Genomic DNA, 27,920 nt, shown 5'->3' on the forward strand with positions numbered 1-27,920 from the left:
TCATTGACCGAATGGGCGGTGATACAATACAAATAATTATTTAGTTTGTGTGATTTTGAGTATAATATTTATTGTTATTTTGGTTGAATTTGATTTTGAACTAAAAATCATTTTTTTAATTAGGATCACAAACTAAATGGAGAGATGCTAAACATATAAATATTTAGCCTTAAACATATAAGCATATAAATATTTTGAAGCCTTAACTCACACATAATAAGTATAACCTCATTTTATCTTAACAACATATGAATACTCATACATTAGATCCTGAGCATCATACTCTAATTTTAATGCCATAACACATCCATACATAATCACATACCAAATAACAATTCCATTAACTAATTATAACAACCATTTGAACAAAATCATATAAACAAGCCTTATAACTCATAAATTTTCATATATGTTGTGATAATCGATTATCTTTAATGGTAATTGATTATCACCTCATAAAATATCATGATAATAGATTATCTTCAATGGTGATCGATTATTGTCTCATAAATATACAAGATAATCGATTATTATTGCTAATAATTGATTATTCCAATTAGTTCTTAGCACAAACATCACTCAGAGTCAAAATGTCTAATTTTGATCATTTTGAAATCATTTCATAAGTCGTAGGTACATATAATCAACAAACTCTAATACAAATCCCATAAATTAAACTTCATACATAATTTCAAAAATAATCATAAACTAAAAATCCTTTAAAACAAGGCTGATATTGATACTCTCATTCTCATGACTTCCAATCTTTTCATGTAATCAGAATCTTTAAACCAAAAGACATGTAATAATGTGATTAAACTTATCTCATATTCTTGATCATTAACCAAATCATGTAATCCAAATAACTCTACTTTCACATAACAATCATCCAAGCATGCAATTTTCATAGTATATCACTTTTATACTAACATATATTCATATCTAAACATGGCAACTAAATAAAGACCTAAAAGGATATTGGCACTGAGCCACAAATGAAGAAACCTTCACTAGAAGAAACATCAAGCACCGGAATTGAAAGTTAAGCTTCAAGGGAAAATCGTCCTAGGAAGCCAAGCTCCATTGTTGACCATCAAGCCAGAAGCTTAAACATGAAAGAAACCCACTTAGAGAGAAAACATCATGGCTGACCAACATCTTGGGAGTTGAAACAACACATTATATTTCTATGAAAATAGAACCTTGCTTAGTTATTTGTATGTTGGTTTTGTTGTTCAGTTCTAGGAGTTCTTAGGCACTCATTGTAATACACTTAGGAGAACCATGTGAGGAGGATAATAATTTTTTGTGCTTGTACTAGGATTCATTATTATGACCAACTAAACTCTTCCTTGTTAGGATTGCATGTAAATTCACCAAGTCTCTGTATTGCATTTGATTCAATATATGATATGTTCTTACTTTATGTTTTGTTTATTTGATTTACATTTATTACTTTGATTACTTGATCACTTGTCGTACTTCATCAACTTAAATTGAGTTGGGAATTGGTTTAAGTTTAGATCCAATTAGATTTCCTAATGCTTGTTAGATTATTGAAGTATATCTAAGGCTTTAGCTGAATATAGAGTCTTATTCATTGATGCAAGGAATCAGGGGTGAGAAATCACACTATGTTTGATAATGTTAGGTCCTAAATGTTAGGAATGGGTTTATGATTACCATAAAGAGTACTTTCAAGAATATTAAAGTGATGAACATAACTTATAAAGTGTTAACTAAGGATGGCAATAGGTCGGGCACAAATAATGTTTACCTGCCACCCGACTCGCATGAAAAAATCGTACATGTTACCCATCCCGCTACCAGCTGGATACCTGCATAAAAAAACTCGTGGATGTTTTGCAATCCATAGGTACTCGTTGGATACCAGTAGATATTTTTTCTAAAGAAAAAAATTATAGCTTTTCTATCTCTCTTACCCTTGTGACCCCTCCCAACAGTTGTACCTTTTCAAGGCCCAACCCCACACCCTTTTCCTTGTTGGTTGCTTCCTAAAACCTTATCTATCAAATTATTAAAATCAATATTTTGCATGAACCCATAAATGAGAACAACCAATTTGGACCCATCCGCACATGATTGAATGAAATTGAAGAGATTCTCTCTAACCTTCATCGCCAATCCTTCGATTTGCTTCTCTGTCGCCATGTCCCACGACGACAACGACACCAAATCTTCCACTCACACATCGTTCGCTAATTGTAGTGGCCTATTAGTGTCGGGCTCCGGCCATGAGAGTGTCAGGCCAACAGAGGGGCGAGCCATCATGACGGCCCCTAGTGGTTAAGGAGGAAGACATAGAGGTCACAAACCTAGTCATATGCCTCGCCTGAATTTTTTTCTACTTTATTCTTTCACTAACAAAGGAGGTACAGTTAAAAAATAAAAAAGAGAACAAGAAAAAGAAGGATAGAGCACCTTAAAGAGATCAAGAGAGAGAGGTGAAGATGAGAAATGCTTTCTACATGACTCACTTGAGATATTTCTTGAAAAACAAGTTTCAAGAAAAGTTTATCTTCCTCCTTTTCATTTTTATTTTTAACATCTTCTTCTTGCTGCTAGATTTTGTTTAGCAAATCACAACTTCATGTCCAAGTTCATTGAACTTACTACACTTAGCATCAAGCCTTCTCCAACACTTGAATGGAGGATGACCCATCTTGTTACAATGCCTACAAGAAGGAAATCTTCCCTTTGAACTTCCATCCTCTTTTTCATTTTTGAAGGAACTCTCTGCATTTTCTTGTTGCTTGTTCATGTTCTTTTTATATCTCCCACCATCTTCATGTTTGATTGGTAATGTTTCCTGAATAAATCTTTCTTCACTTATAACCCTTCATTGTTGTTGAGCTTGCAAAGAGTTCAACAATTAAGCCAAGGTGATCTTGGATAGGTCCTTTCCTTTTGCAATTAAGAGAAAGTCTAAATAGTGAAAAATCTTGTACGAGGAGATGAAATCACTTAACGTAAACAATATTTTAACATTGATTTGTAACATGTAAGTTATCAATTGATTAGTTGCAAATGAAATTTCAAATGCAAGATATAATTCCAAGAACTTATTAATGAATATTTAGTGAGAGTTAGTGGTTTGAGGCTTTATCTAGATAGAAGAAGTTTATTACAATGATGCTTTCTTTCTTGTACAAATTCATTTAGAATGTTGTTAGCCATGATTGAGAGTTTAACTTTGAGTTCGAACAAACAAATACTAAGATTAAATTTATATATGATGATCATCTATATAAAAGAATTACAAGAACATTAGTAAGGAGACAAAAATAATTATATTTATAAATTAAATAGATCTTTGTATAGTATAAAACAATCCCAAGAGTATGGAACAAGAGATTTGATAAGTTCATTTCGAGCATGGATTTTAAAAGGAGGAAGTATGATATGTTAGCAAAATGATGAAGATGAAGTTTCGATGATGTGCAAATCAAGTCAAGAGATACCAAGTTTCCAGAAGATCCTTTGAAGACTTGTATTGTTATAGAAAGCTTTTGTAATAATTGTAATTTAATGTTTAGGACTTAGGTTCTTAGTGGTTTTGATTCCATGTACTTTCACATTTCAAATTTGATGCTTAGAGTAAAAAATGCACTGCATTAATCGATTAAACCCAGTGTTAATTGATTAATCCTGATAAGAGCTGAAAACTCAAACTGCCTCGGTAATAATCAATTAAAATTTGCTTTAGGCGATTAGCTAATCGATTAATATGTGGATTAAGCGATTAAAGGTGACCGTTAGAGTTTTCTAGCCGTTGTACTCATTTTAATCGATTAACAAGTATATTAATCAATTAAAAGCGTTAAATGGCTGGAAACGAAGAACGAAAGAAATTTTGTTTGAGTTTATAAATAGGCTCTCATTTTCTTTCAACAACAACTCTTCCCTTGTGCTCTAGAACTCAGAAACTATTGAGAATTGTATGATCTTGTCAGCTAAAGAAACTTTTGTCTATGGAGTTGTTGAAGTGCTACTACGGTGACAGAGGAATAATTGGTTCATCCTTGGTGTTTCTGAGGAAGTGTTTGGAAGAGAACGTCATCCTTCATGAAGTATTCGGAGGAAGTGTTTCATCCTTTGTGAATACTCAAAGGAGGTGCAGGTTCATCTCTTATGGTATCAAGAGAGGGTGTTTCTAAACTTTTACAAATTGTTTCTTTGTGATTGTAATTTTTAATTGTTTTGTGAGTAGCGAATTGTTTATCTTGATTTGAGATAAGCGACTGGATGTAGGATTGGTAAGATTCGAACCAGGATAAAATCATCTGTCATGCTTAGTAAGTAAAATTGAGAAGAAATTTTAAAAGGCACACGCTCGTATTAAAAACCAATTCACCCCCTCTTGGTTTGTTATCCCATGCTAACCATTCCGCTGCAGCCGCTCTGACATGATACATAAATCTACTTCAATTTTCTAGTATAAGATCACTTTGTAATATTGTTGTTTTATGCTAATGACAATCTAATAATGAAAAATATGTAGTAAATTTGACTAAAAGCATAAACAAGATTGTTTTTCTTAGGTGTGGATGATCATTGTCCTTTATGATTTATTTATAATGTTTTGTGAAAGCATGCAAGGATACTATAAGAAATTTTTATACATTTTCAAGAAACTTTGAACAAATAACTAAACTTTAAAGAGTAAATAACCATGGACAAAAGGAGTGAAGAGAAGAGATTATCATGAGTGAAGGTAAGTATATCGAATGAGCATATGAGCACTTATTTATAGATGGATTATGGAGTCATAAATCCTTTTCATTCACGTAGTATAATATAAAGGAGGCAAAGACTTGTGGAGCAACTGACGTCTCGTAGAGGATGGAACACAACTTGTGGGTGAAGCCTTTCAATGTGTGCAAAAGGTGTGCACCCCATAGAGCTTTGCTTGTAGATTAGTAGCAATTGTGAAGTGTGGAGAGGAGATCTCCAAAAATGAGGGCACTTGCATAATTGTTGCAGAGTGAATCTTTAGAAAAGGAGAGGTCATAACTATGATTGTAGATTTAAGTTTCGAAGAAGAAAGAGTGCAACAGGCCACACTTTTGCAATACTTCATTTTTATAACAATCCTCACATATTGAAAAAGGAAAAAGATAGAAAGAATGAAAGAATAAAATCATGGGTCTCATAAAAGATGTAAAGTGTTAGAGGTTATGTAACAAGTTATATCAATCACTTTTAGAACAGGAAACTTAATACACAATGTAGTTGGTATAATTAGCTATATGAACAAAAAAATATTTGGTGTATCTTAGCAATTTATCAATCACAATACAACCCCACAATTATTTCTGGTGTCATTGTATTGTGCTTACTCACCATGTGCGTGCTCGATAGTAATGAGTTCTCTAGAGATATTGTCAAGATTTAAGGCAAGTGACCCCACTTGACACTCATATAGGCTATTACATCTACTATATGCTACAGATCATACACCACCCATTAAGGATATAAAAATCTTTAAAAAAAATTGTTAAGAGCTAGTATTCTTATACTACATAGAGTGTTGATTGCAAGGTTTACCCTCTCAATAATGTACTATTTAGCATTTTCATACACTGTAGGAATGGACAATTTTGATTTCAAAAATCAATTTTAACGTTAGCAAAGCTAATAAGTGACTTGTTTTCACCTATATTAACCTATATTAACCTTATTCATGGGATCTTCAATCACAAAGATTAAGTTTTCATCACTTGTTTGTTTGTAAGAGGCTTGAGTCTCATATTCCTAGGGAGAAACATGATTTTAGAAACATCAAGGAGAATGAGAGTCAAGCTAATTACAAACAAACAAATGATGAAAACTCAATCTTATTGATTAGAGATCCCATAAATATAGTTCATATGTGTAAAACAAAGTCAGTTTTTAGCTTTGCTAGCACTAAAATTGATTTTGAATCAAATTTGTCCATTCCTATGGTGTATAAAAGTGCTAAATACATCATTATTGAAAGGGTAAACTTTCCAGTTTAAATTTTATGTCTTATAAGAATTTTAACTTCTAACAAGGGTTTTAATGAGTTTCATATCCCTTGGAGTGATGTATAATTTGTATCATACACTTGATGAAATCAACTATATGAGTGTCGAATAAGATTGTTTACATGCATATTAACAAAATTTCTACATCATTGATGATGTTAGACACGCACATGACCTAACAAACATAACATAAAGATAACAACAAAAATTGTAGGGGTGCATTGTAATTAATAACCCCTTAACAAATACCAAGTAATTTTGAGTTTGTACTTGTTGTACTAACTAAATTACGTGTTAATTTTGTTAATCTAGGACTAATTTACATAACTTGTTGTACTAGCTCTGATGTATTATATTTTATATGAAACCCATGATTTTCTTCTTTCAGTCTTTATATTTGTTGTCTTTTTGCAATATGTGGAGGCTAATTGTGAAAACAAAGTATTGTAAACAATTTGCAATAGTTGTGAAAACAAAGTATTATAAATAATATGTAATGTTTCTTTCCTTTTCAACAATTCACTCCATGAATATTTCCCTTCTTACTTTGTGGTGTAGTTGATTGGATCCTTTTTCATTTCCTTAACTGGTAAAGGGGATTTATGATCGTGCAAGTCAAATATGTTTCATCTATAAATAGATATATCTCCTCTCTTTCAAATCACACCTTCAATCAATCTCCTCTTTCTCTTATCTTAGGTTTCTTACTATTTAGAGCTTGCTTACTAGTTCTATCATCCTTAAAGTTCATGTTGTACCTTAGGAGGCTTGAAAACACACTATAGATTAGTCCTTATGGGTAATGGTTATCCACACATCAAGAAACCAATCTTGTTTGTGTTCTCAACCTTTTGTTTTCACTACAACTTAGCATTTGCATATGAGGTGCTTGAAGATGAATGTCCTCGTGTATGTTCTCTTCTTGGAAGTAAGAAGAAGTCCAAATAGTTAAAATCCATGAACGAGGAGATAAAATCACTTTGTGTGAACAATGCCTTAACATTGGTTCGTAAACTTATAGGTTATTGATTAATTAGTTGTTTATGGATCTTCAAAGCAAGGATGAAATTCTAAGATCTTATCAATGAATATTTAGTGAGAGATAGGTGGCTAAAGGTCTAACAACTTATTATAATGATATTTTCTTTTTTGTACAAATTCATTATTATGATGTTGTTAACTCTTAAGAGCTTAACTTTAAGTTGTAACAAGTCGAATTAAGATTACATTTATATATGGACACCATCTATATAAAAGAAAAAGGCTTAAATTATTAATTTGGTCATAATATTTATAGTTTGATTCAATGTAATTTCTTAATTTTTTTTATCCCGGGTCTTCGATTTATTTATTAGAATTCAATATAATTTTTTTCTTTAAATTTGTATTAACATTATTTAGAAGTTGGTCATGTGTTTAGTTTTTAATTTTTTTTCTTTTTACTCCACTATCCACTAACTTCCACCACCATTTTCCCTTTTTCACTCTCTTCTACCACCATTTTCCTCTTTCTCCCTTTCTTGTCCACCATCATTAATTTCATGTGAGTTGTTCAGCTAAAGCATCCCTTATGTCCTTGATGACAAATTTATGAACACCGAAAACGGCGTCACAAACTTGTTTAACCCTCGGCAAGTGTGACCGAATCGTATCAAGTAATAAAACTAGGTAAGACCAAGTATCGTTTTCCCAAAGGACTCACGGCCTAGTTAGCTATATGATTTGTTGATTATTTAAGACTTGTAAACAATTGATTTTAGGTTTTTAATGCAAAAGACAGTAATTAAACATGTATGCATGAATTTGATCAATGGAAAAGAGGAATACAAACACTTTAATGAATTAGATGGATGAGTATGTTGTTGGGGTTATCAATTTCATCTTATCCACTCTCATATACTTTAGGAATTCATCATTCTTTTCATCAAATGCTAATGCCACTCTGATGAGTCGATATTTTATACACTTCACTTAGTTTATTGTACCGAATTTGATCAGGGAATTGTGCTAAAATGTTCGGTATTTTCCCGTTTTCACTAAATGTACTTAATTTGACCAAAAATTCTAATTTCAATTAATTTGAATTATTTGAGTTATTTATTTGCATTAGTGATTGCAAGGGAAATTTTGGAAACACAATTTGGGACATTTAAAAGAATATTTATTTACACATTGTATTGATTAATTTTAAGAAATAAAATTGGTTTTGAAACCAATACACACCACACGGCACCTAAGGAATCAATTTTCTTTGTAGATGGCATTAATGGAGGGGACAGCTAAATTGAATTCCAAATTACTAAAGTGCTGCACTAGCAAATTATTTTGGGCAAGAATTTCAACTCATCACATCTCACGGCCTAAAAAAATAGAAGAAGGAATATTTTATTCTTTTTAAAAGGAAATGGAGACACCAAAACAAAAGTGGAGCCACTTGGTTGAAATCTCATGTGCTGGAGCTCTCCTACATTAATATAGAAAAGATTTTTAAATCATTTGTTTGGAAAGCAAAATCACGTTCATTTCAATTTGGAAAGTGCACATTAAATTGGAAAGGCTTCACGGTCATGCACATTTGCTTTAAAATATGTAGTCAAGATGCTTGGAGGGGCCCGTACTCACTTTTGCATGTAAGTAAATTATTGAAGCAAATGGAAAAGCTTCTACAAGATTCAACATTTTAGCTAGATAACACATTGCAGGGCCACCACACTTTGTCTCGGTTTCTAATTCTTTTGGGAGAAGGCATTTCATTCTCTTTGGACGGTTGTTGCGGAAATGGAGTGCTTGGTTTTATTACATGGCAGCAGCTCAAGGTTCTGTTACGGGAGAAAAGAAAGCAAGGCATGGATGTCAAGAGGATGATCCTTGGGGGCTGTTACTGAAAGGAGACTCACGGCCCTGGTCCAGCAGTTTGAAGATAAGAGAATACAGCAGCAGCGTCCAGGAGATGTCTCGGCCAGCATCTTGGAGGAGCAACTACGGACGTGAAGAAGGAAAAGAATTGAGTCTTGGAATGGAAGGGAGTCATCCAGCATGAAGGTGCACGTCCAACGTAGGAGAGCATTCATGGTTTATTCCAAGCTTGGAGTGTCACGGGAATGAGTTGGAAGAAGCAGAGAAGGATGCAACACTACACAGCATTCCAGCAGAGTGTTCTCGGTCCTAAGCAACTCCTTCACGTCCAGCCTCCATGCATCCAGAGATCTTCATCCAGCAGCTTGAGACGGTACACCATGCACACGGATCATCCAGCAACACAGCAGTAGTGCACGGAGATTTGGCATCCAACAGTGGTGTTCTCGGCAGTAGAAGTGTTGTTAGGAAAGAACAGGTGCTTGAATGGAGAGATGCATGCTGAGTTGTGGAAGCTTCACGTGATTCATTGATGGAAAAAAAAAGAGCCCACGGCTGGAATGGTATTGAAGAAGAGACAAAATTAATTGGCAAAAATGGAGGGCCCTCACCGTCTTTTCTCACGTCCAAGGAGCTCAGCAAATGCAAGGAATTAATTTAAAGGAAGCTACAAAACAAAACCAACGTGGAGGTGGATGGAAGAAACACAACACACGGTGCATTCATTCTTGTAAGCATTACATGATTTAGATGGAATTAAGGGGGCCACCACTTGCTGGAAACTCACGGGTTTGGGAGGCCAGCAATTCACGTCCAGAAAGATTGGCTATAAAGGAGCAACAAGCAGAGAAGAAAACCAGGAGATTTTAGTATCAGATTTTAGTAGAGTTTTAGGAGTAGTTTAGGACAGTCTTTCAATTCTCTCGCTGAGTTTCCATTTCAAATAGTCCAAAAATGTAGTTTTTATTTCTGAAGCATTGCTTATTTCATTTTCACTTCTACGGTTCAGAATTTTTAATGTTGAATGTTGAATTTCATTTTCAGTCAAACATTTTTTTATTGTTTTTATTCCATTTCCAGTTAAATGTTTTTATCTGTTAAATTTACCGTTAATGATTTTCTGCACTGTTAAATTTTGTAATTGCGTTTTACGGTTCGTTTTATTTTCAGATGTTTTCTATTTTTACCGTATTATACCGTGCAGTTTTCACCGTGTTTAAAATTTATTTCAGTGTTTTAATTTCTGTCTCGTTTAAATTCCAGTTTTAATTTTATTTTTCAGCACAAAACCAAAATCACAAAAACACCCCCCCCTTCGTGTAAAAAAATCTGAGACTAAACCGACAAAAATTGGTCCTTGAGAGACGACCTAGGAGTCATATCCTAGTTATACTGCATTCTTATTTGCACATCAAATTTGTATGACCGCGACAGTCGTACCAAATTTTGGCGCCGCTGCCGGGGACCAATGGAGGTTTGGTTTTAGATTTTTGTTGTATAAAGTTTTGTTCTGTTAATATGTTTGTTTTGTGTGTTTTGTCTTGTATATTTTTGTAGGCGACAACGACACCTTCAGCAAATTTTGGCGGCGTTGTCACTTCAGTTCCAGGTTTTTTGTTTTAGATTTTTACTGTGTTAATATATATTGTGTATATATATGTTTAATTGTGCTATGTTCTGTATTTAGTTGTAATTAAAAAAAAAATTAAAAAAAAAAAAAAATTTAATTAAATCTTTTACTATTGATGTTCTGTCTTATGTGTACTTGTAGCATGTATAAATGTGTTGTGATTTATCTGTTTAGTAATTTTTAGTATTTAGTTTTTATTTGTTTTATTTTTATTTTTCCATGTCTACCTATTTTGATTATGTGAATAGTTCTTATTCTGCGAGTGCCTGTAATTATGATTGTGTTTTGTTTAGTGATTGTTTTTGGAAGTTTCAATTGATGTAAATACTGGTTTTACTCCATGTTATGCTTCTGTATATTTTTTATAATCCTTGCTTGAAGTGAAAGTCCAGGTCTGAGATAGGTTTTGAACTAGAATAGAGAAAATGACAGATTCTCAAGACTGGATGTATGATTTAGTCAAGTGTCTTCCCAAATTCCTTGGGTTGGCACATGAAGATCCATACAGGCACCTCAAGGAGTTTAGCTTGGTGTGTTTGTCTATGAGGCCTGCTGGTGTTTCAAAGGAAACAGTGTTGATAAAAATGTTTCCCATGTCCCTTCAAGATGAAGCAAGAGACTGGTTCATATACCAGTATCCTTTTAATAGTTGGCAGGAAACACAACAAAAATTCTTCGACAAGTTCTTTCCAGTAGCAAAGGTGACCAGTATTAGGATGAAGATCACTGCCATTGAGCAGTTTCAAGAAGAAAGCCTGGCAGATTATTGGGAGAGGTTTAACAGGCTCTGCACAACTTGTCCAAACCACCAAATTCCAGAGCATTTGCTCTTGACTTATTTTTATGAAGGGCTCCTGGACAATGAAAGGATACTTGTGGATGCAGCTATTGGTGGATGTTGGATGGATATAACCCCAACAGAAGCGAGGAAGTTGCTCTGCAAGCTGGCTGGTGAAAGTCCAATTGAGGTAGCAAAGGAAGAACCTGAGCAGCTTGTTCTGGATTCTGACACTGATAGCCCTGAGGATGCAGCTGATAACTTGGAGTTTGGTAAGAAACTTCTCAGTGAGCAAAAACAGGTTTATTCTGAACCTGAGATTCCAATTTTACCTGATTTGCCTACACATTCAAATGCATGTGATTTGATGCACACTGATTCTATAGGATTTATGACTGACACTGATACAATTTTGATTGCCCATTCTAAAACTTTTAATTCAGTGTCAGCCATTGAACCCATTGGTGAAAGTAGCGTCAATATTGATTTTGAAAGAGAAACTGTGCATTCTGATGACTTTATAGAGTTAGGACTAAATTTTGATTTAACACAGTTTTCTGAAAATTTCGAATGTGATTGCAAATCTGGTTCTTGCTCTATTTGTGCTGAAATTGATTATGCATTACAGGCAAACTCTAAGTTTATTACCGATGCTATTAATTGTGAGTTTGATGACAAGGATGCAGAGTTCAAAAAGAATGCAGGTGATGACATTAAGGAATGCATGATTAATGAAGAAGAGATATTCCTGCAACAGTTTGCTGTGAGAAGAAAGAAGAAACATCTTGCTATGGATGATAAAGCTATACTGATGAAGCAGTTCCTCTTAACATTTTCTCTGTTGAATCATGTGATGGAAAGCATATCCCTGATTGTCCAAATTTGGCAACTGCCACCATAACCAGGGAAGTTTTCCTATTCCTTCTTCCCTTAATTTTCTTAGTTTATGAATTAGGGGAGAATTCTGATTTTCTTAGTTTACGGCTTGTTATTTTTTTATATTTAAAAAAAAAAAAAACAAAAATTTAAAAAAAAATGTATGTTCTCTTTCACGTGTGTTATTTTCTTAATGTATGTATTGTAAATATGTGTTTTGTCTGTTGTTTTTACATTTGCGTTTTATGTGTTTTAATTTTTTGTGTTCGATATTAGGTCTTTTGTTTTGTTAAATTATGTGTTCTGTTTTTATTTATTTATTTAGTTTTTTTTTTGTTATAATAAAAAAAAATCAACAAAAAGCACAATTAACATGTAATGGCAGAGAGGTGAAGTTTGAGCAGAGAAACTAATCTGAGTACTTTTATTGATAAACATGATACACCGAAAACATCTGTCTTAAACTGTTAATTATAAAATTAAAAAAAAAGCAAAACATAATAAAACATGGGCAGTGATCGATCAGTAATGATCGTTAAGGATTACAGTCCAACAAAAAAAAAATAATAATAATAAAAATAAAATGCATAAAAAAAAACATAATAAAAAGATGTTCGGGGTTCGATCATTTATGATCGTTAATATTACAGACCAAATAAAATAAAACACATAAAAAAAAATTAATTGTTCATATTACAGTCCTCATTAATATTCTGGCCACACTCGGCCAGCAAAAACATAATAATAAAAAAAAAAAAAACATAAAACATTAAAATCGAAAGAACTCTCGAGCTGGTTGTGGTGGTCTAAGGGAGAGCTCTGTTGAGGGAGCTCTGGTACGAAAAGTCACGAGCGGAGGCGGAGGAATCTCTGTTTCTGGGTCGATTATGATAGGAATGGGGAAGAGGTCCAACAGCCTCGGTGCCCTCATTACCACCCAGCCATTTTCTTTCAAACAAAAAAAAATTGTTAATAATAAAAAAAAAAAAAAATATTCAATAAAAGTGAGATCTGATGAGAGCTCTTACCGTACATATACAGCGGCAGTTGTGAAAACTGAGTGCCAGTGGGGTCTATCTCCGCTTGCCAGCGCCTGACCCGATTGCCGTGGTTGTTGAACCAGCAGTGCACGTTGTATTCGCTGGCATCTCCGTAGGTCCTTAGTCGAGACGTGATCTCGACAACTTGGGCTCTGCTTGGGTGGGTAACCCCGTAGTTGAAGATGTTGGTCATCATCTTGACCTGATCATCTGTTGGACGCCACCGCTGGCTGGTGTATCTCTCGATTTCCATCTCGCTCATCATATTCTAAAACATAAAAAAAAAAAAAATAAAAAAAAATAAAAAACTGAAAAATAAAAAGCATAAAAGAAAAAAAATTTAGATTCTTAGTTCTGTGTTTTCTTTATTATTTCTTGTTTACTTTCAGATTTATTTTTTTCCAGTCTGTATTTGATGTTTCAGTGTCTGGTCTCAGATCTGTTTCACGGTCCTTGCAAAAGGGTCCTAAACGGATCTACGTCCAATTGTCCAGTTGTCCTTGTCTATATTGTTCTTGTATATTATGTTTCTGTGTTTATTTTGTTTTAAGTGGGGTACGTGGCGTTGTTCTACCCGATTGTCTCTGCCATACCTTCAAACGAAGGGAGATTAACGTCTGGTTTCCAGCCTATATACCCCTTACGTTTTTGACAGTTATGTTTTATGCGTTTAAGTGTTTTTAAGTTTCAGAAAAATGAAAAAAAAAATTGAAAAGGAGAAGAAAGAAGATAGATCGGCAGAAGAAGAAAAAATGGAAAGCAGGAAGGTATAACAGCAGAAAAAGCGGAATGAAAGAAAATAAGAACAATGAAGCAAAGAGACGGCAGGAAAAGTAAAGCAAGGAAAGAAAAACAGATCCAGGTGTAGAGGACTTACCTGGAGTAGTAGGGCTTGCAGAGGCTCCTCGAGGGTCTCAGACTCTTCAGAAGGCGCGGTGGCAGAGGCTCCGCGCAGACTCCAGATGCTCAGAAGAGAGAGGAGGAGAGAGGAGCAGAGAGAAGACAAGAGCAGAGAGAGAGTGAGAAGTCAGGAAATGCCACTCAGGCGCTGAGATTGGCCTATTTATAGGCAGATTGTTTCCACTGTAGCAACAGTTCCGGTCGTTGCCACCGAGACTGTTGTCACAGTACCGGTATCCTTTTTCAAAAAAAAAAAAAAAAATTAAAATAAAAAAAAATAATTTAAAAATTAGCATCTACTGATGGATGTTACTGAAAATTTCTTCCCTTTTTCCTACTTTTATTGCACTTGTCTATATTATTTGACTGCTCTGAAATTGTTAATCTGATGATTGTTACACACTGAGGACATTGTGTGATTTAAGTGTGGTCTACTAGGAAGAAATTCTGATTTTTCTGTTAGTTTCTGTTAGTTTGTATTTTGTGTGTTAAATTTTTTGTTTTTGAGCGTTAAATTTTTTTTTCTGTTTTAAGTTGTTTTTAGTGTTCTTGAGTGCAATAAATTTTACATTTTTTTCTTGATTTCTGGATTATCTAAGTTGTAGATTTTTCCTTCACTTACTTGCTACTTATAGATTGTAATCCTTGCTTTTCTTTGCTTGGAAAGATGATTATACGTTTGAGAGGTTGATTTGATTGTGACGAATACCCTGTGTGAGATTTGAGCCACTTAATTTTCTTTCTTGTGTGTGATATGTATCTTGAATGCTTGCACATATGCCTTGGCTTGATTCTTTTTGATATACTTGATTGATATGCATGTTCAGACGTGATAAAGGCATTTTTATTCTTGAGCCTCTTTAGCCAAATAAGCCTACCTTGTTATTATCCTTTGATACCCCTTTTGAGCCTATATTGTATTCATTTCTTTGTTTAAAGCTCATACACTGATCCTAAGTGAAAAACAAATGATTACCTTAACCTTAGGAAGGTCTGGAGCTATATAAGTATTTTGTGAATAAGTGTGGTCTCCTTGGGAATTCTGATGAATTGGCTAGTTGGTTCCTCATCATGTTTTGAAATGAAAATTTATATCCTGTTGTGTGATAAAAAAAAAAGAAAAAAAAAGACAGGATAAAAAAAAATGATGAGAAAAAGAGAAAAATTGAAAAATAATTTTGTGAATAATGGAGTCGAGAAGAGGATTGAATTAGAGGTTTGGGGTGAGATTTCACTGTGTTTACATTTTTTCCTAGTGCACCTCTATTTCTTCTGAGCTATAGCTACTTATCCAAATTTATCCTCCCCTGTCCTTGGCCCCATTACAACCCAGTAAAGACCTTTTGATCTGAACATGCATATGTTTTAAGTATTGATAACTAGAGACTTGCCAAGTCTACTTGTGTTTGTTTTCTTGAGTACATCGAGCTGATATTATTATTTACCCTAGACACTTGAGAGAAACACTATAGTGCATCTGTGAGGTTTTGTTATTTTCAAATCACCTCTTGAGCTGATTAATCATTTTGCTATGTATTGAATTGCTTGGATGATTTCTATGAGTATCTGCTTTCCTTGATGATGTGTTGGATAATTTCTACTTCTTTCATCTGTTCATAATTCTTGAGAACTTTGTAAATTCTGTTTGTTTTCTTGCGAGTATTTGTTTTCTGTACACTGAGTTTGTGTCTTACACCTGATGTTTTCTGTGTGCTGCGTGTCTGTCACCTTTGATGTCCTTTGATCTATTCCCTGATTTACGTCTTGATTTTGCCCAGGAGTGCAAAAGACTAAGTGTGGTCTATTTTGATGAGTCGATATTTTATACACTTCACTTAGTTTATTGTACCGAATTTGATCAGGGAATTGTGCTAAAATGTTCGGTATTTTCCCGTTTTCACTAAATGTACTTAATTTGACCAAAAATTCTAATTTCAATTAATTTGAATTATTTGAGTTATTTATTTGCATTAGTGATTGCAAGGGAAATTTTGGAAACACAATTTGGGACATTTAAAAGAATATTTATTTACACATTGTATTGATTAATTTTAAGAAATAAAATTGGTTTTGAAACCAATACACACCACACGGCACCTAAGGAATCAATTTTCTTTGTAGATGGCATTAATGGAGGGGACAGCTAAATTGAATTCCAAATTACTAAAGTGCTGCACTAGCAAATTATTTTGGGCAAGAATTTCAACTCATCACATCTCACGGCCTAAAAAAATAGAAGAAGGAATATTTTATTCTTTTTAAAAGGAAATGGAGACACCAAAACAAAAGTGGAGCCACTTGGTTGAAATCTCATGTGCTGGAGCTCTCCTACATTAATATAGAAAAGATTTTTAAATCATTTGTTTGGAAAGCAAAATCACGTTCATTTCAATTTGGAAAGTGCACATTAAATTGGAAAGGCTTCACGGTCATGCACATTTGCTTTAAAATATGTAGTCAAGATGCTTGGAGGGGCCCGTACTCACTTTTGCATGTAAGTAAATTATTGAAGCAAATGGAAAAGCTTCTACAAGATTCAACATTTTAGCTAGATAACACATTGCAGGGCCACCACACTTTGTCTCGGTTTCTAATTCTTTTGGGAGAAGGCATTTCATTCTCTTTGGACGGTTGTTGCGGAAATGGAGTGCTTGGTTTTATTACATGGCAGCAGCTCAAGGTTCTGTTACGGGAGAAAAGAAAGCAAGGCATGGATGTCAAGAGGATGATCCTTGGGGGCTGTTACTGAAAGGAGACTCACGGCCCTGGTCCAGCAGTTTGAAGATAAGAGAATACAGCAGCAGCGTCCAGGAGATGTCTCGGCCAGCATCTTGGAGGAGCAACTACGGACGTGAAGAAGGAAAAGAATTGAGTCTTGGAATGGAAGGGAGTCATCCAGCATGAAGGTGCACGTCCAACGTAGGAGAGCATTCATGGTTTATTCCAAGCTTGGAGTGTCACGGGAATGAGTTGGAAGAAGCAGAGAAGGATGCAACACTACACAGCATTCCAGCAGAGTGTTCTCGGTCCTAAGCAACTCCTTCACGTCCAGCCTCCATGCATCCAGAGATCTTCATCCAGCAGCTTGAGACGGTACACCATGCACACGGATCATCCAGCAACACAGCAGTAGTGCACGGAGATTTGGCATCCAACAGTGGTGTTCTCGGCAGTAGAAGTGTTGTTAGGAAAGAACAGGTGCTTGAATGGAGAGATGCATGCTGAGTTGTGGAAGCTTCACGTGATTCATTGATGGAAAAAAAAAGAGCCCACGGCTGGAATGGTATTGAAGAAGAGACAAAATTAATTGGCAAAAATGGAGGGCCCTCACCGTCTTTTCTCACGTCCAAGGAGCTCAGCAAATGCAAGGAATTAATTTAAAGGAAGCTACAAAACAAAACCAACGTGGAGGTGGATGGAAGAAACACAACACACGGTGCATTCATTCTTGTAAGCATTACATGATTTAGATGGAATTAAGGGGGCCACCACTTGCTGGAAACTCACGGGTTTGGGAGGCCAGCAATTCACGTCCAGAAAGATTGGCTATAAAGGAGCAACAAGCAGAGAAGAAAACCAGGAGATTTTAGTATCAGATTTTAGTAGAGTTTTAGGAGTAGTTTAGGACAGTCTTTCAATTCTCTCGCTGAGTTTCCATTTCAAATAGTCCAAAAATGTAGTTTTTATTTCTGAAGCATTGCTTATTTCATTTTCACTTCTACGGTTCAGAATTTTTAATGTTGAATGTTGAATTTCATTTTCAGTCAAACATTTTTTTATTGTTTTTATTCCATTTCCAGTTAAATGTTTTTATCTGTTAAATTTACCGTTAATGATTTTCTGCACTGTTAAATTTTGTAATTGCGTTTTACGGTTCGTTTTATTTTCAGATGTTTTCTATTTTTACCGTATTATACCGTGCAGTTTTCACCGTGTTTAAAATTTATTTCAGTGTTTTAATTTCTGTCTCGTTTAAATTCCAGTTTTAATTTTATTTTTCAGCACAAAACCAAAATCACAAAAACACCCCCCCCTTCGTGTAAAAAAATCTGAGACTAAACCGACAAAAATTGGTCCTTGAGAGACGACCTAGGAGTCATATCCTAGTTATACTGCATTCTTATTTGCACATCAAATTTGTATGACCGCGACAGTCGTATCACACTCTCTAAATCACCTTGCAATAAGGCCTATCCTTAATTACGAGTTCATACAATTCCTAGCATCCCTAATAATTAATTCTGAAGTGCAGAAGCTTAACGGCAACCAACCCTCATATTCCTATGCCTAGGCAATATGCTATTGGGAGAAATTCCCCGGATCTAGATTTCCCCATACGTTCCCATATCGACAAAATCAATAATCATGGCATTAAATGAGTTAAACAATGCAAGCTTTAAGCAAGGAGGAAAAACCTTAACTAATGATGAAAGAAAGCATGTATCTTAAAGTAAGATGTTAAAACATTAATTCCATATATGAGAGTTTCACAAGACTACATTGATTCCCCAACAACAATACAAGGTTTAGTTCACCATATTCATGGTGAATCTATATGAACAATAATGAAAGAATGAAAGATAGAACCCTAGAAAGATGAGAAGGTAGCCTAAGCATCCAAGATCTTCCTCCAAGGGGTGGAAAAGTATGTGTTTGCTTCGTCTCCAGCCAAAGATACAAACCCTAGGAACACCTAAAGCTTATATACTATTCGTAAAATTACATAAAAGTGGGCCTAAGCCCAAAAGAGTGCCGCTCAGCGGTAAACTACCGCTCAACGGTAAGTGCGTGAGTTGATTCTTCCCCTCAGCGACATTTTCACCCCTCAGCGGATCCAACGTGAGTTCCTGAGTGCCACTCAGCGGTAAACTGCTGCTGAGTGGTAGTTGCGACTTCTCCTTTTGCACTTTTTTATGTCTTTTCTGATTCCATCTCTATCCTTCTTCACCTCTTTCACCAAATTCACCTTAAAACCTGCATAAAACACTGAAATCAAGCATAAACCTGTCCAGCTCTCTTATTTCCAAAAATATGAACAAAAGCATGATTCCAAGCTAGTTTCTAAGTGTTAAAGGTTGCTTTTAGTATCAATTTTAAGCATGAAAATAACAGTTTTTCAACTGTTATCACAATCCCAAACTTAGAACTTTGTTTGTCCTCAAGCAAACAAGATGTAACTCAGTCTTCTACCAATCAATACAATGGTTTACTCCATTCAAAAACCCTCTTTTCAAGATAAGTAAAAACTTTAATTAAGCTCATGACAAAGACTTCAATCAAGACATACACATGCTTTAGTGTTCACAAAGTCACTTTGATGAGTCGTTATTTCTTGAATTATATTTAGTTTATTGCACTTAAATAAACCAGGGAATTGTGTTTAATTGTTTGTTATTTCCCCGTTTTTCGAATTCTGCTTAATTTGGTCGGAAATTTGTAATTGTGCTAATTTAGGTTTTCTGAGCTGATTAAGTACATTTTTGAAGTGCAGGAAAATTTCGGAAATACATTTTGGGACATCAGGAAGAATGCCAAATAAATTCAAGACTTTCCACACAGACATTTTTGAATTAATTAAATTGTAATTCAGTAGTTTAGAATTTTTGAATCAACTCTTATATTTTGGGTCAATTTTTGGTAAATTAGATTAGACCCAAAAATTAGAAGTGAGTGACTTGGACCCTAGGGTTTTTCTTTTGTGTGGACCCCACCCTTATTAAAGGGGAGACACACGGCCTTTAGGTTAGGCCGCCACTTGCCATTTGCACTGTACACACTCTCGGCTCTTAGTTTTGGATGCTATATGGTATTTTTGAACTTTTTTTCTTGGGGGGCGGAACGCTTGAACGAATGGAATGAAGAGCTGATTTTTATCTTTTTCGATGAATTCTCATTGCCTATTCATTGGTTTTCTGCACTTTTTGATTGAAGTGGGGTTCAGCCGTCACACTTATTTCGGTTGTGGTTTTTGAACTTCTCTTTGGCTTTTGAACGCTGTCACGGTGGATGAATGGGAGAGATATTTTGAATTTCATTTTCATTCTGCAAATGCTGTATTCATGAGAACCATGTTTTCTTTAATTTCTCATTCAATCAAAAATCACAAGGGTACGTCCAGTATTGTCCTACCACGGTGATTCACTACTTTTGAAAAGCACATTCTATTTTGTCCAGCAGCTACCGTGTCTCGGCTGGAATGGTGTGCAAGGGAATGGAGATGAGAAACACGGTCACGTATGAGCTGGAAGTAGTCCTGGAGTGCTCCTTCCGTGAATGAGCTTTCTTCTTTTCATTTTGAGGATGCGGTGATTAGATGAGAATCTGGAGCAGCACCTTTAAATGTTTTTAGCAAAGTTTATTTTATTTTAATGGGAGAAGGGAAGTAGCAGCACGTAGGTGTCACGGATGGAAGAAGAGAGATTGTTTTATTGATTTAAGAATGAAGGAGTAGAGTAGGTGAAATAGTGGTGTGCACATGGACTGTTTTGCTAGAATGAAAGAAGAAGATTAATCTTTGCTGGAATGAAGCATACGGTGATTGATGATGGGACGTGTGAAGCTTTGGAGAAAAAAAAAGAAAGTAGTCGATTCCAGGAGTTTATGGTGTGCATGCTGATTCAAGAGTGGATTAGGATAAAGTATAAGATGATGGGACATTTGGCAGCAATTGTTGGAGAATGAAGAAGTAGAGTAGGTGAATTGTGTGATGCACGGTGATGGCTAGAAGAGTGGCCCACGGGTATTGGATGCATTTCCTTTATTTTTTTTTAGCATGAATGGATAACTTAGGAGTAGCAAGGTACGGTGATAGCTTCAATTTTAATTGCTTTAAATTCCTTTTGCAAAAATGAGTGGACCATATGCGATTAAAGGATTATAGAAGTTGGAAGTTCATGTCTGGAAGGAAGAAACATCCAAATTGTTTTGATATTTTTTCTTTGCTTGCCACATAATGTCACGGTCATGGAGTAGTTCCTTATAAGCAATTGCAATTTTTAATTTCTTTTGATAGATGAATGAGTGGTTAATGGTAGAGAAGTTTTATTTTCTTGCTTTCATTTATATTCATTTGTGTTTGATTTTCATTTTTAGTCAAATTGCATTCACAAACCTTTCACAACCCCCCCTACATGTTTGATCTGAGACTGAACCGCAATTTGGTCCTTGAGAGACGACATAGGAGTCACTTCCTAGCACTATACTGCATTCTTTTATGCACAACTTTTGTGGGAGGTGCGACCCTCTCATCAAAATGGCGCCGTTGCCGGGGACCAACGGTTCAGTTTTAGGTCTTTTGTGTTGATAATGTGTTGTTTGTGTGTTGTGTTTTGTCTTGTATGTTTGAGTGTGTGTGATTTGTTTGTTTAGGTTGTTTTGTGTGTTCAAAATTTTTGTGCTATCGTTTCATGATTTTAGGGTGTTGTGACTTAGTGCATGACTAGGGGAAATCCTGGGCCTATACCACCCTTTGATCCTGAGATTGATAGAACTTTTCATAGGTTAGCTAGGCATTCTAGAAATTTATCTTTAGAGTCTGTTTTTGAGTCTGTTCCATTGGATCTGTGCATCCCACTGCTGAGTACTTTTTGCATACTGCATCTACTGCATCTGTTGCATCTGCACGTGATTCTTATTCTGTTGTTTTTCACACTGAGAACAATATGGCACAACCTCCACCTCGTGAGAGGACTTTTAGGGAGATGGCTGCACCTGATTTCGATATCGAAAGCTTGTGCATCCAATATCCTGATGAGGACGTTCCATTTGTTCTCAAGACTGGACTGATCCATTTGTTGCCCAAGTTTCATGGTCTTGCAGGTGAGAGTCCTCATAAGCATTTGAAGGAATTCCACATTGTCTGTTCTAGTATGAAACCACATGATGTTCCTGAAGAGCACATCTTCTTGAAGGCATTCCCTCATTCATTGGAAAATGTTGCTAAGGATTGGTTGTATGGTTTGGCGCCTAGATCCGTCACTAGCTGGGATGATCTGAAGAGGCTGTTCTTAGATAAATTTTTCCCAGCAGCCCGGACCACAGCTATCAGAAAAGACATAACTGGGATTAGGCAGCTTGGTGGAGAGAACCTGTATGAGTATTGGGAGAGATTCAAGACACTTTATGCTAGCTGTCCCCACCATCAGATACCTGAACAACTCCTTATCCAGTATTTCTATGAGGGTTTGAACAACATGGATCGGGTATGATTGACGCTGCCAGTGGTGGAGCTCTTGGAGACACCACACCTGTTGAGGCCAGGCAATTGATTGAGAAGATGGCCTCCAACTCTCAGCAGTTTAGCACCAGGAATGATGCCATTGTGGTGAGGGGCGTACATGATGTTGTTGCCCAGTCTTTATCAGCTGTTGAAAGCAAGTTGGAAGGCAAGATTGACTCCCTTGCGAAGTTGGTGACACAGTTGACTACCAACCAGAGATCTATAGCTTCATCTGCATCTGTTGCACGACTATGTGCTATCTGTCCTTCCAGTGACCACTATACAGATGCCTGTCCTTTACAGCACCCTGCTACCTCTGATGCGCCTTAGGCTTATGCTACGAACATCTACAACAACAGGCAGCCACAACAGCAAAATCATGACTTGTCCAGCAACAGGTACAACCCAGGGTGGAGGAATCACCCCAATCTTAGATGGAACAATGCGCCACAGCATCAGCAGCAGGCACCACCTTTCCAGAATGCTGGAGCACCTAACAGATATGTGCCTCCACCTATGCAACAACACCAAAGGCAACAACAACAACAACATCAAGAGGCACCTGCCCAACCTTCCACTTCGTCTAAACCTTCATTGGAAGAGTTAGTGAGACAGATGACTATGCAAAACCTGCAGTTTCAGAAAGATAACATGCAATTTCAGCAGGAGACTAGAGCTTCCATACAGAGTCTCACTAACCAGATGGGTCAGATGGCTACTCAGATAAACCAGGCGCAGTCTTAGAATTCTGATAAGTTACCATCCCAGACTGTGCAGAATCCAAGGAATGTGAGTGTCATAACCCTCAGATCAGGGAAGCAGATTGTTGTGCCTTCAGAGCTCGCTTCTACACCTACACCCGTGCCTGCCACTTGTCCTAGAGAGGACGACCATGACTGTCCACGCAGGGCATTTGAGGTGGGTGGATCTTCTTTTTCAGCCGGTGGTTCTTTTTCAGGTGGATCTTCTCCCTTTTCCACCACCACCGTTGCCGCACCTTCTCCATTGGTTGACCGACCTATCCCTCTTCCATTCCCTTCACGGGCACTTCCTAGCAAAAAGATGGAAGAGGTGGATAGGGAAATTCTGGAGACCTTCAGGAAGGTAGAGGTGAACATACCTCTACTCGATGCCATCAAGCAGATACCGAAGTATGCCAAGTTCTTGAAGGAGCTGTGCACACACAAGAGGAAGATGAAGGGCAATGAGAGGATTAGCATGGGAAGGAATGTATCTGCGCTTATTGGTAAGTCGGTCCCGCACATTCCTGAAAAGTGCAAGGACCCAGGTATATTTTGCATTCCTTGTGTGATTGGAAACAATAAATTTGAGAATGCCATGCTTGATTTAGGTGCTTCTGTTAATGTCATGCCTTTGTCTATATATGCATCTTTGTCTCTTGGTCCTTTGCAAACCACGGGTGTGGTCATTCAGTTGGCCAATAGGAGTGTCACCCACCCAACAGGTTTCATAGAGGATGTCTTGGTTAGGGTTGGTGAATTGATTTTTCCTGCTGACTTTTATGTTTTGGAAATGGAGGAGGGATTCTCTCATGGATCCGCTCCCATTATCTTAGGCAGGCCATTCTTGAAAACTGCCCGAACTAAGATTGATGTGTATGCTGGAACTTTGTCTATGGAATTTGCTGATATTGTTGTTCATTTTAATATCCTTGATGCAATGAAATTTCCAGCTGAGGACCATTCTCTGTTTAGGATCGATGCAATGGATGACATTATTGATGAATATGTTGTTGAAGACTTTCATTCTGTGCATGAGAAGAAATATTCTTTTCTATCTTCTTTGCATTCATGCATTGAATCTGGATTTGAATCAGGATTTGAGAATGATGTTGATAATGTTGTGGATTTTGATGAGGATTGTGATGTCCAGGATATTGATGTTATGCATGATATTGATGATGTTGTTGACATATCTGTGATGGACATTAATTTGGATTGTGATGAGATGAGTGTTCTGCCTTTACCTGTACACTCTTTAGAGTGAGAATGCATTAACCACGTTGCAGGAAGTACACTTGAATCTGACTTGCAGGCACCCACTCTTGAGCTGAAACAGCTCCCAGATAACCTCAAGTACGTGTACTTGGAGGATGATGAGAAGAAACTGGTGATCATTTCTACCTCCCTTGATTTTGTTCAAGAGGAGAAGTTGCTTGGTGTGCTGAGGAAGCACAAGAAGGCCATTGGTTGGAGTTTGGCTGACATACCTGGTATAAGCCCATCCACATGCATGCACATAATTCTTTTGGAAGATGGGGCAAGGCCAGTGAGACAGCCACAAAGAAGGCAAAACCCCGTGATCATGGACGTCATCAAGAAGGAGGTGACCAAGCTTTTGCAAGCTGGGATCATCTACCCTATTTCAGACAGTCAGTGGGTTAGCCCCATCCATGTTGTGCCCAAGAAAACTGGCCTCACTGTGGTGAAGAATGAGAGGGATGAGCTTATCCCAGCTAGAGTGCAGAACAGCTGGAGAGTCTGCATTGACTATAGGAGGCTCAACCAAGCAACCAGGAAAGATCATTTCCCCCTGCCATTCATTGATCAGATGTTGGAGCGCCTGACAGGTAAATCTCATTATTGTTTTCTTTTTCTGGTTACTTTCAAATAAATATTGCGCCTGAGGATCAAGAAAAAACCACATTCACCTGCCCCTTTGGCACTTTTGCCTATAGGAGGATGCCCTTTGGTCTATGCAACGCCCCTGGTACCTTCCAACGGTGCATGCTTAGCACTTTTAGCGACTTTCTTGAGAGTTGCATAGAGGTGTTTATGGATGATTTCACTGTGTATGGATCCTCTTTTGATGCATGTTTAGACAGTCTGGAAAAAGTTTTGAAAAGATGCATAGAAACAAACCTTGTTCTCAATTTTGAGAAGTGTCACTTCATGGTTGAACAAGGTTTGGTTCTAGGGCATATCATTTCTGAAAAGGGAATAGAGGTAGACCCTGCTAAGATATCTGTTATTTCACAGTTGCCTTACCCCTCTTGCGTGCGAGAGGTGCGATCTTTCCTTGGACATGCAGGTTTCTACAGGCGCTTCATCAAAGATTTCAGCAAGAAGGCGCTTCCCTTGTCCAGACTGCTGCAGAAGGATATTGACTTTCCTTTTGATGACAGATGCAAGCAGGCGTTTGATTGCCTGAAGGAAGCTTTGACCACTACCCCTATCATTCAGGCACCGGATTGGACAGCCCCATTTGAGCTCATGTGTGATGCGTCTAATTATGCATTGGGGGCTGTCTTGACACAGAAAATTGACAAGCTGTCGAGAGTGATCTACTATGCTTCACGCACTTTGGATGCTGCCCAAGCAAATTATACCACCACTGAAAAAGAGTTGTTGGCAATTGTTTTTGCCCTTGATAAGTTTAGGTCATATTTGCTCGGATCACCTGTTATTGTGTATACTGACCATGCAGCTCTAAAGTTTCTGTTGAAAAAGGTTGAGTCAAAGCCTAGATTGATCAGGTGGATGCTATTGCTCCAGGAGTTTGACTTGCAGATTAAAGACCAGAGTGAAGCACAGAATTTGGTTGCAGACCACCTCAGCCGGATTAAGAGAGCTGGGAATGAAGCTGATGTGTTGCCCATCCAGGATGCTTTTCCTGATGACAGTTTGTTGATGATTTCTTATTCTCACCCCACTCCTTGGTTTGCACACATTGTAAATTATTTGGTTGCTTCTGTTTTTCCTCCCTTAGCATCACGTGCTCAGATTGCTAAAATTAAGAGTGATGCTAAGTATTATGTTTGGGATGATCCATATTTGTGGAAGTTGTGTAGTGACCAGGTTACTAGGAGATGCATTCCGGACCATGAGATTGACTCGGTCCTGCAGTTTTGTCATGCCTCCTCACCTGGTGGTCATCTGGGGATACAGAGAACAGCTCGCAGGGTGCTTGACTGTGGTTTCTATTGGCCTTCCATCTTCAAAGATGCGGAGAGGATTTGCAGCACTTGTGAGCCTTGTCAGAGAGCAGGAGGATCCATTTCACAGAGACAAGAGATGCCTCAACAACCTATGCTGTTTTGTGAGGTGTTTGATGTATGGGGTATAGATTTCATGGGTCCTTTTCCTGTTTCTTTTGGTTTCTCTTATATTCTCCTTGTTGTGGATTATGTTTCAAAATGGGTGGAAGCTAGAGCCACCAGGACTAATGATGCTCGGGTTGTTGTAGATTTTGTTAGATCTCACCTCTTTTGCAGGTTTGGAGTGCCTAGAGCAATTGTTAGTGATCAAGGAACCCATTTTTGCAACAGATCCATGCAAGCTTTGCTCAAGAAATATGGGGTGACACACAGAGTTTCTACATCTTACCACCCCCAAACAAATGGGCAGGCTGAGATCTCCAACAGGGAGATTAAGAGGATTTTGGAGAAGATTGTCCAACCCAACAGGAAAGATTGGAGCAATAGGTTGGACGATGCTCTTTGGGCCCACAGGACAGCCTATAAAGCACCGATAGGGATGTCTCCTTACCGGGTTGTCTTTGGAAAGGCATGTCACCTACCGGTCGAGATTGAGCATCGGGCATATTGGGCTATGAAGATTTGCAACTTCTCCATGGACCAAGCTGGAGAGGAAAGAAAGTTGCAATTAAATGAACTGGATGAGATCCGATTGGAGGCCTATGAGAACTCGAAGTTCTACAAGGAAAGGACAAAGAAGTTCCATGATAGTTCTATTGTTAGAAAGGACTTCGAGGTTGGCCAACAGGTTTTGTTGTATAACTCTAGACTCGGCCTCATGGGTGGTAAGTTGAGATCAAAATGGACTGGACCTTTTGTTGTGACTAATGTTTATCCTTATGGTGCAGTAGAAATCCAAGGTCCATCTACAGCTAAAAGCTTCAAGGTGAACGGGCATAGATTGAAGCCCTTCCTCAGCAACCCTTCTTTAGTGGATGTAGTGGTGGAGGAGACGTCTTTGGTCCACCCCACCTATCCTCCTATCTGACTCAGGGAGTTTCTTTTCTCCTTCCCTCCTCACTTTTATTGCACTTTGTCGATATCTGATGATTGTTCTGATTGTTTAATCTGCTGATTGTGACACATTGAGGACATTGTGTCGTTTAAGTGTGGTCTATTAGGGGAGGATGTTTCTTTGTTCATGTTTCGGTTTTTATGTAGTTTGTTGTGTCTTGTGTACAGTTTTGCATGCTTTTCGTAAATTCTGGATTGTGGTTAGGTTGTCAGTTTTCCTTCACTTCATTGATACTCTGAGATGTTGGATTCCCTGCTTTTCTTTGCTTGGAAGATGATCATGATGTTTGAGAGTTGAATTGATTGTGACACAAATGCCCTGTGTGAGAATTTGAGCCACTTTATGTTCTTTCTTGTGTGTGATATGTCTCTTGATTGCTTGCACATATGCCTTGGCTTGACTCTTGTTGATAATTCTTGATTGATATGCATGTTTGGAAGTGATAAAGGCAGTTTTGTTCTTGAGCCTCTCTAGCCAAATAAGCTTACCTTGTTCTAATCCTTTGAAAACCCTTTTTGGCTTATACTTTCCCCCATTTCTTTGTTTTGAATGCTCATACACTAGTCCTAAGTGAAAAACCA

The 27,920-nt window shown here is 37.0% G+C and overlaps 1 protein-coding gene and 1 pseudogene across 1 annotated transcript; both read left to right on the forward strand.

Annotated features, from left to right (window-relative positions):
- The first annotated feature begins 21,739 nt into the window (after positions 1-21,739).
- On the forward strand, positions 21,740-25,114 carry LOC128197522 (uncharacterized; annotated as a pseudogene).
- A 125-nt stretch (positions 25,115-25,239) lies between these two features.
- On the forward strand, positions 25,240-27,312 carry LOC108330285 (uncharacterized). Its single transcript, XM_052879577.1, has 3 exons — positions 25,240-25,704; positions 26,086-26,192; positions 26,310-27,312. Exons 1-3 carry the CDS (start codon positions 25,240-25,242, stop codon positions 27,310-27,312), a joined length of 1,575 nt encoding a protein of 524 aa, XP_052735537.1.
- The last annotated feature ends 608 nt before the right edge of the window (positions 27,313-27,920 follow it).

This window comes from Vigna angularis, chromosome 6 (assembly GCF_016808095.1).
Source record: "Vigna angularis cultivar LongXiaoDou No.4 chromosome 6, ASM1680809v1, whole genome shotgun sequence".
Taxonomy (NCBI): Eukaryota; Viridiplantae; Streptophyta; class Magnoliopsida; order Fabales; family Fabaceae; genus Vigna; species Vigna angularis.

Coding starts and splice junctions, on each gene's coding strand:
- LOC108330285 (XM_052879577.1), top strand. CDS start 25,240: ATGGTTGAACAAGGTTTGGTTCTAGGGCATATCATTTCTGAAAAGGGA. Junction 25,705..26,085: donor AAAAAGAGTTGTTGGCAATT/GTTTTTGCCCTT, acceptor GCTAAAATTAAG/AGTGATGCTAAGTATTATGT. Junction 26,193..26,309: donor GAGATTGACTCGGTCCTGCA/GTTTTGTCATGC, acceptor GAGGATTTGCAG/CACTTGTGAGCCTTGTCAGA.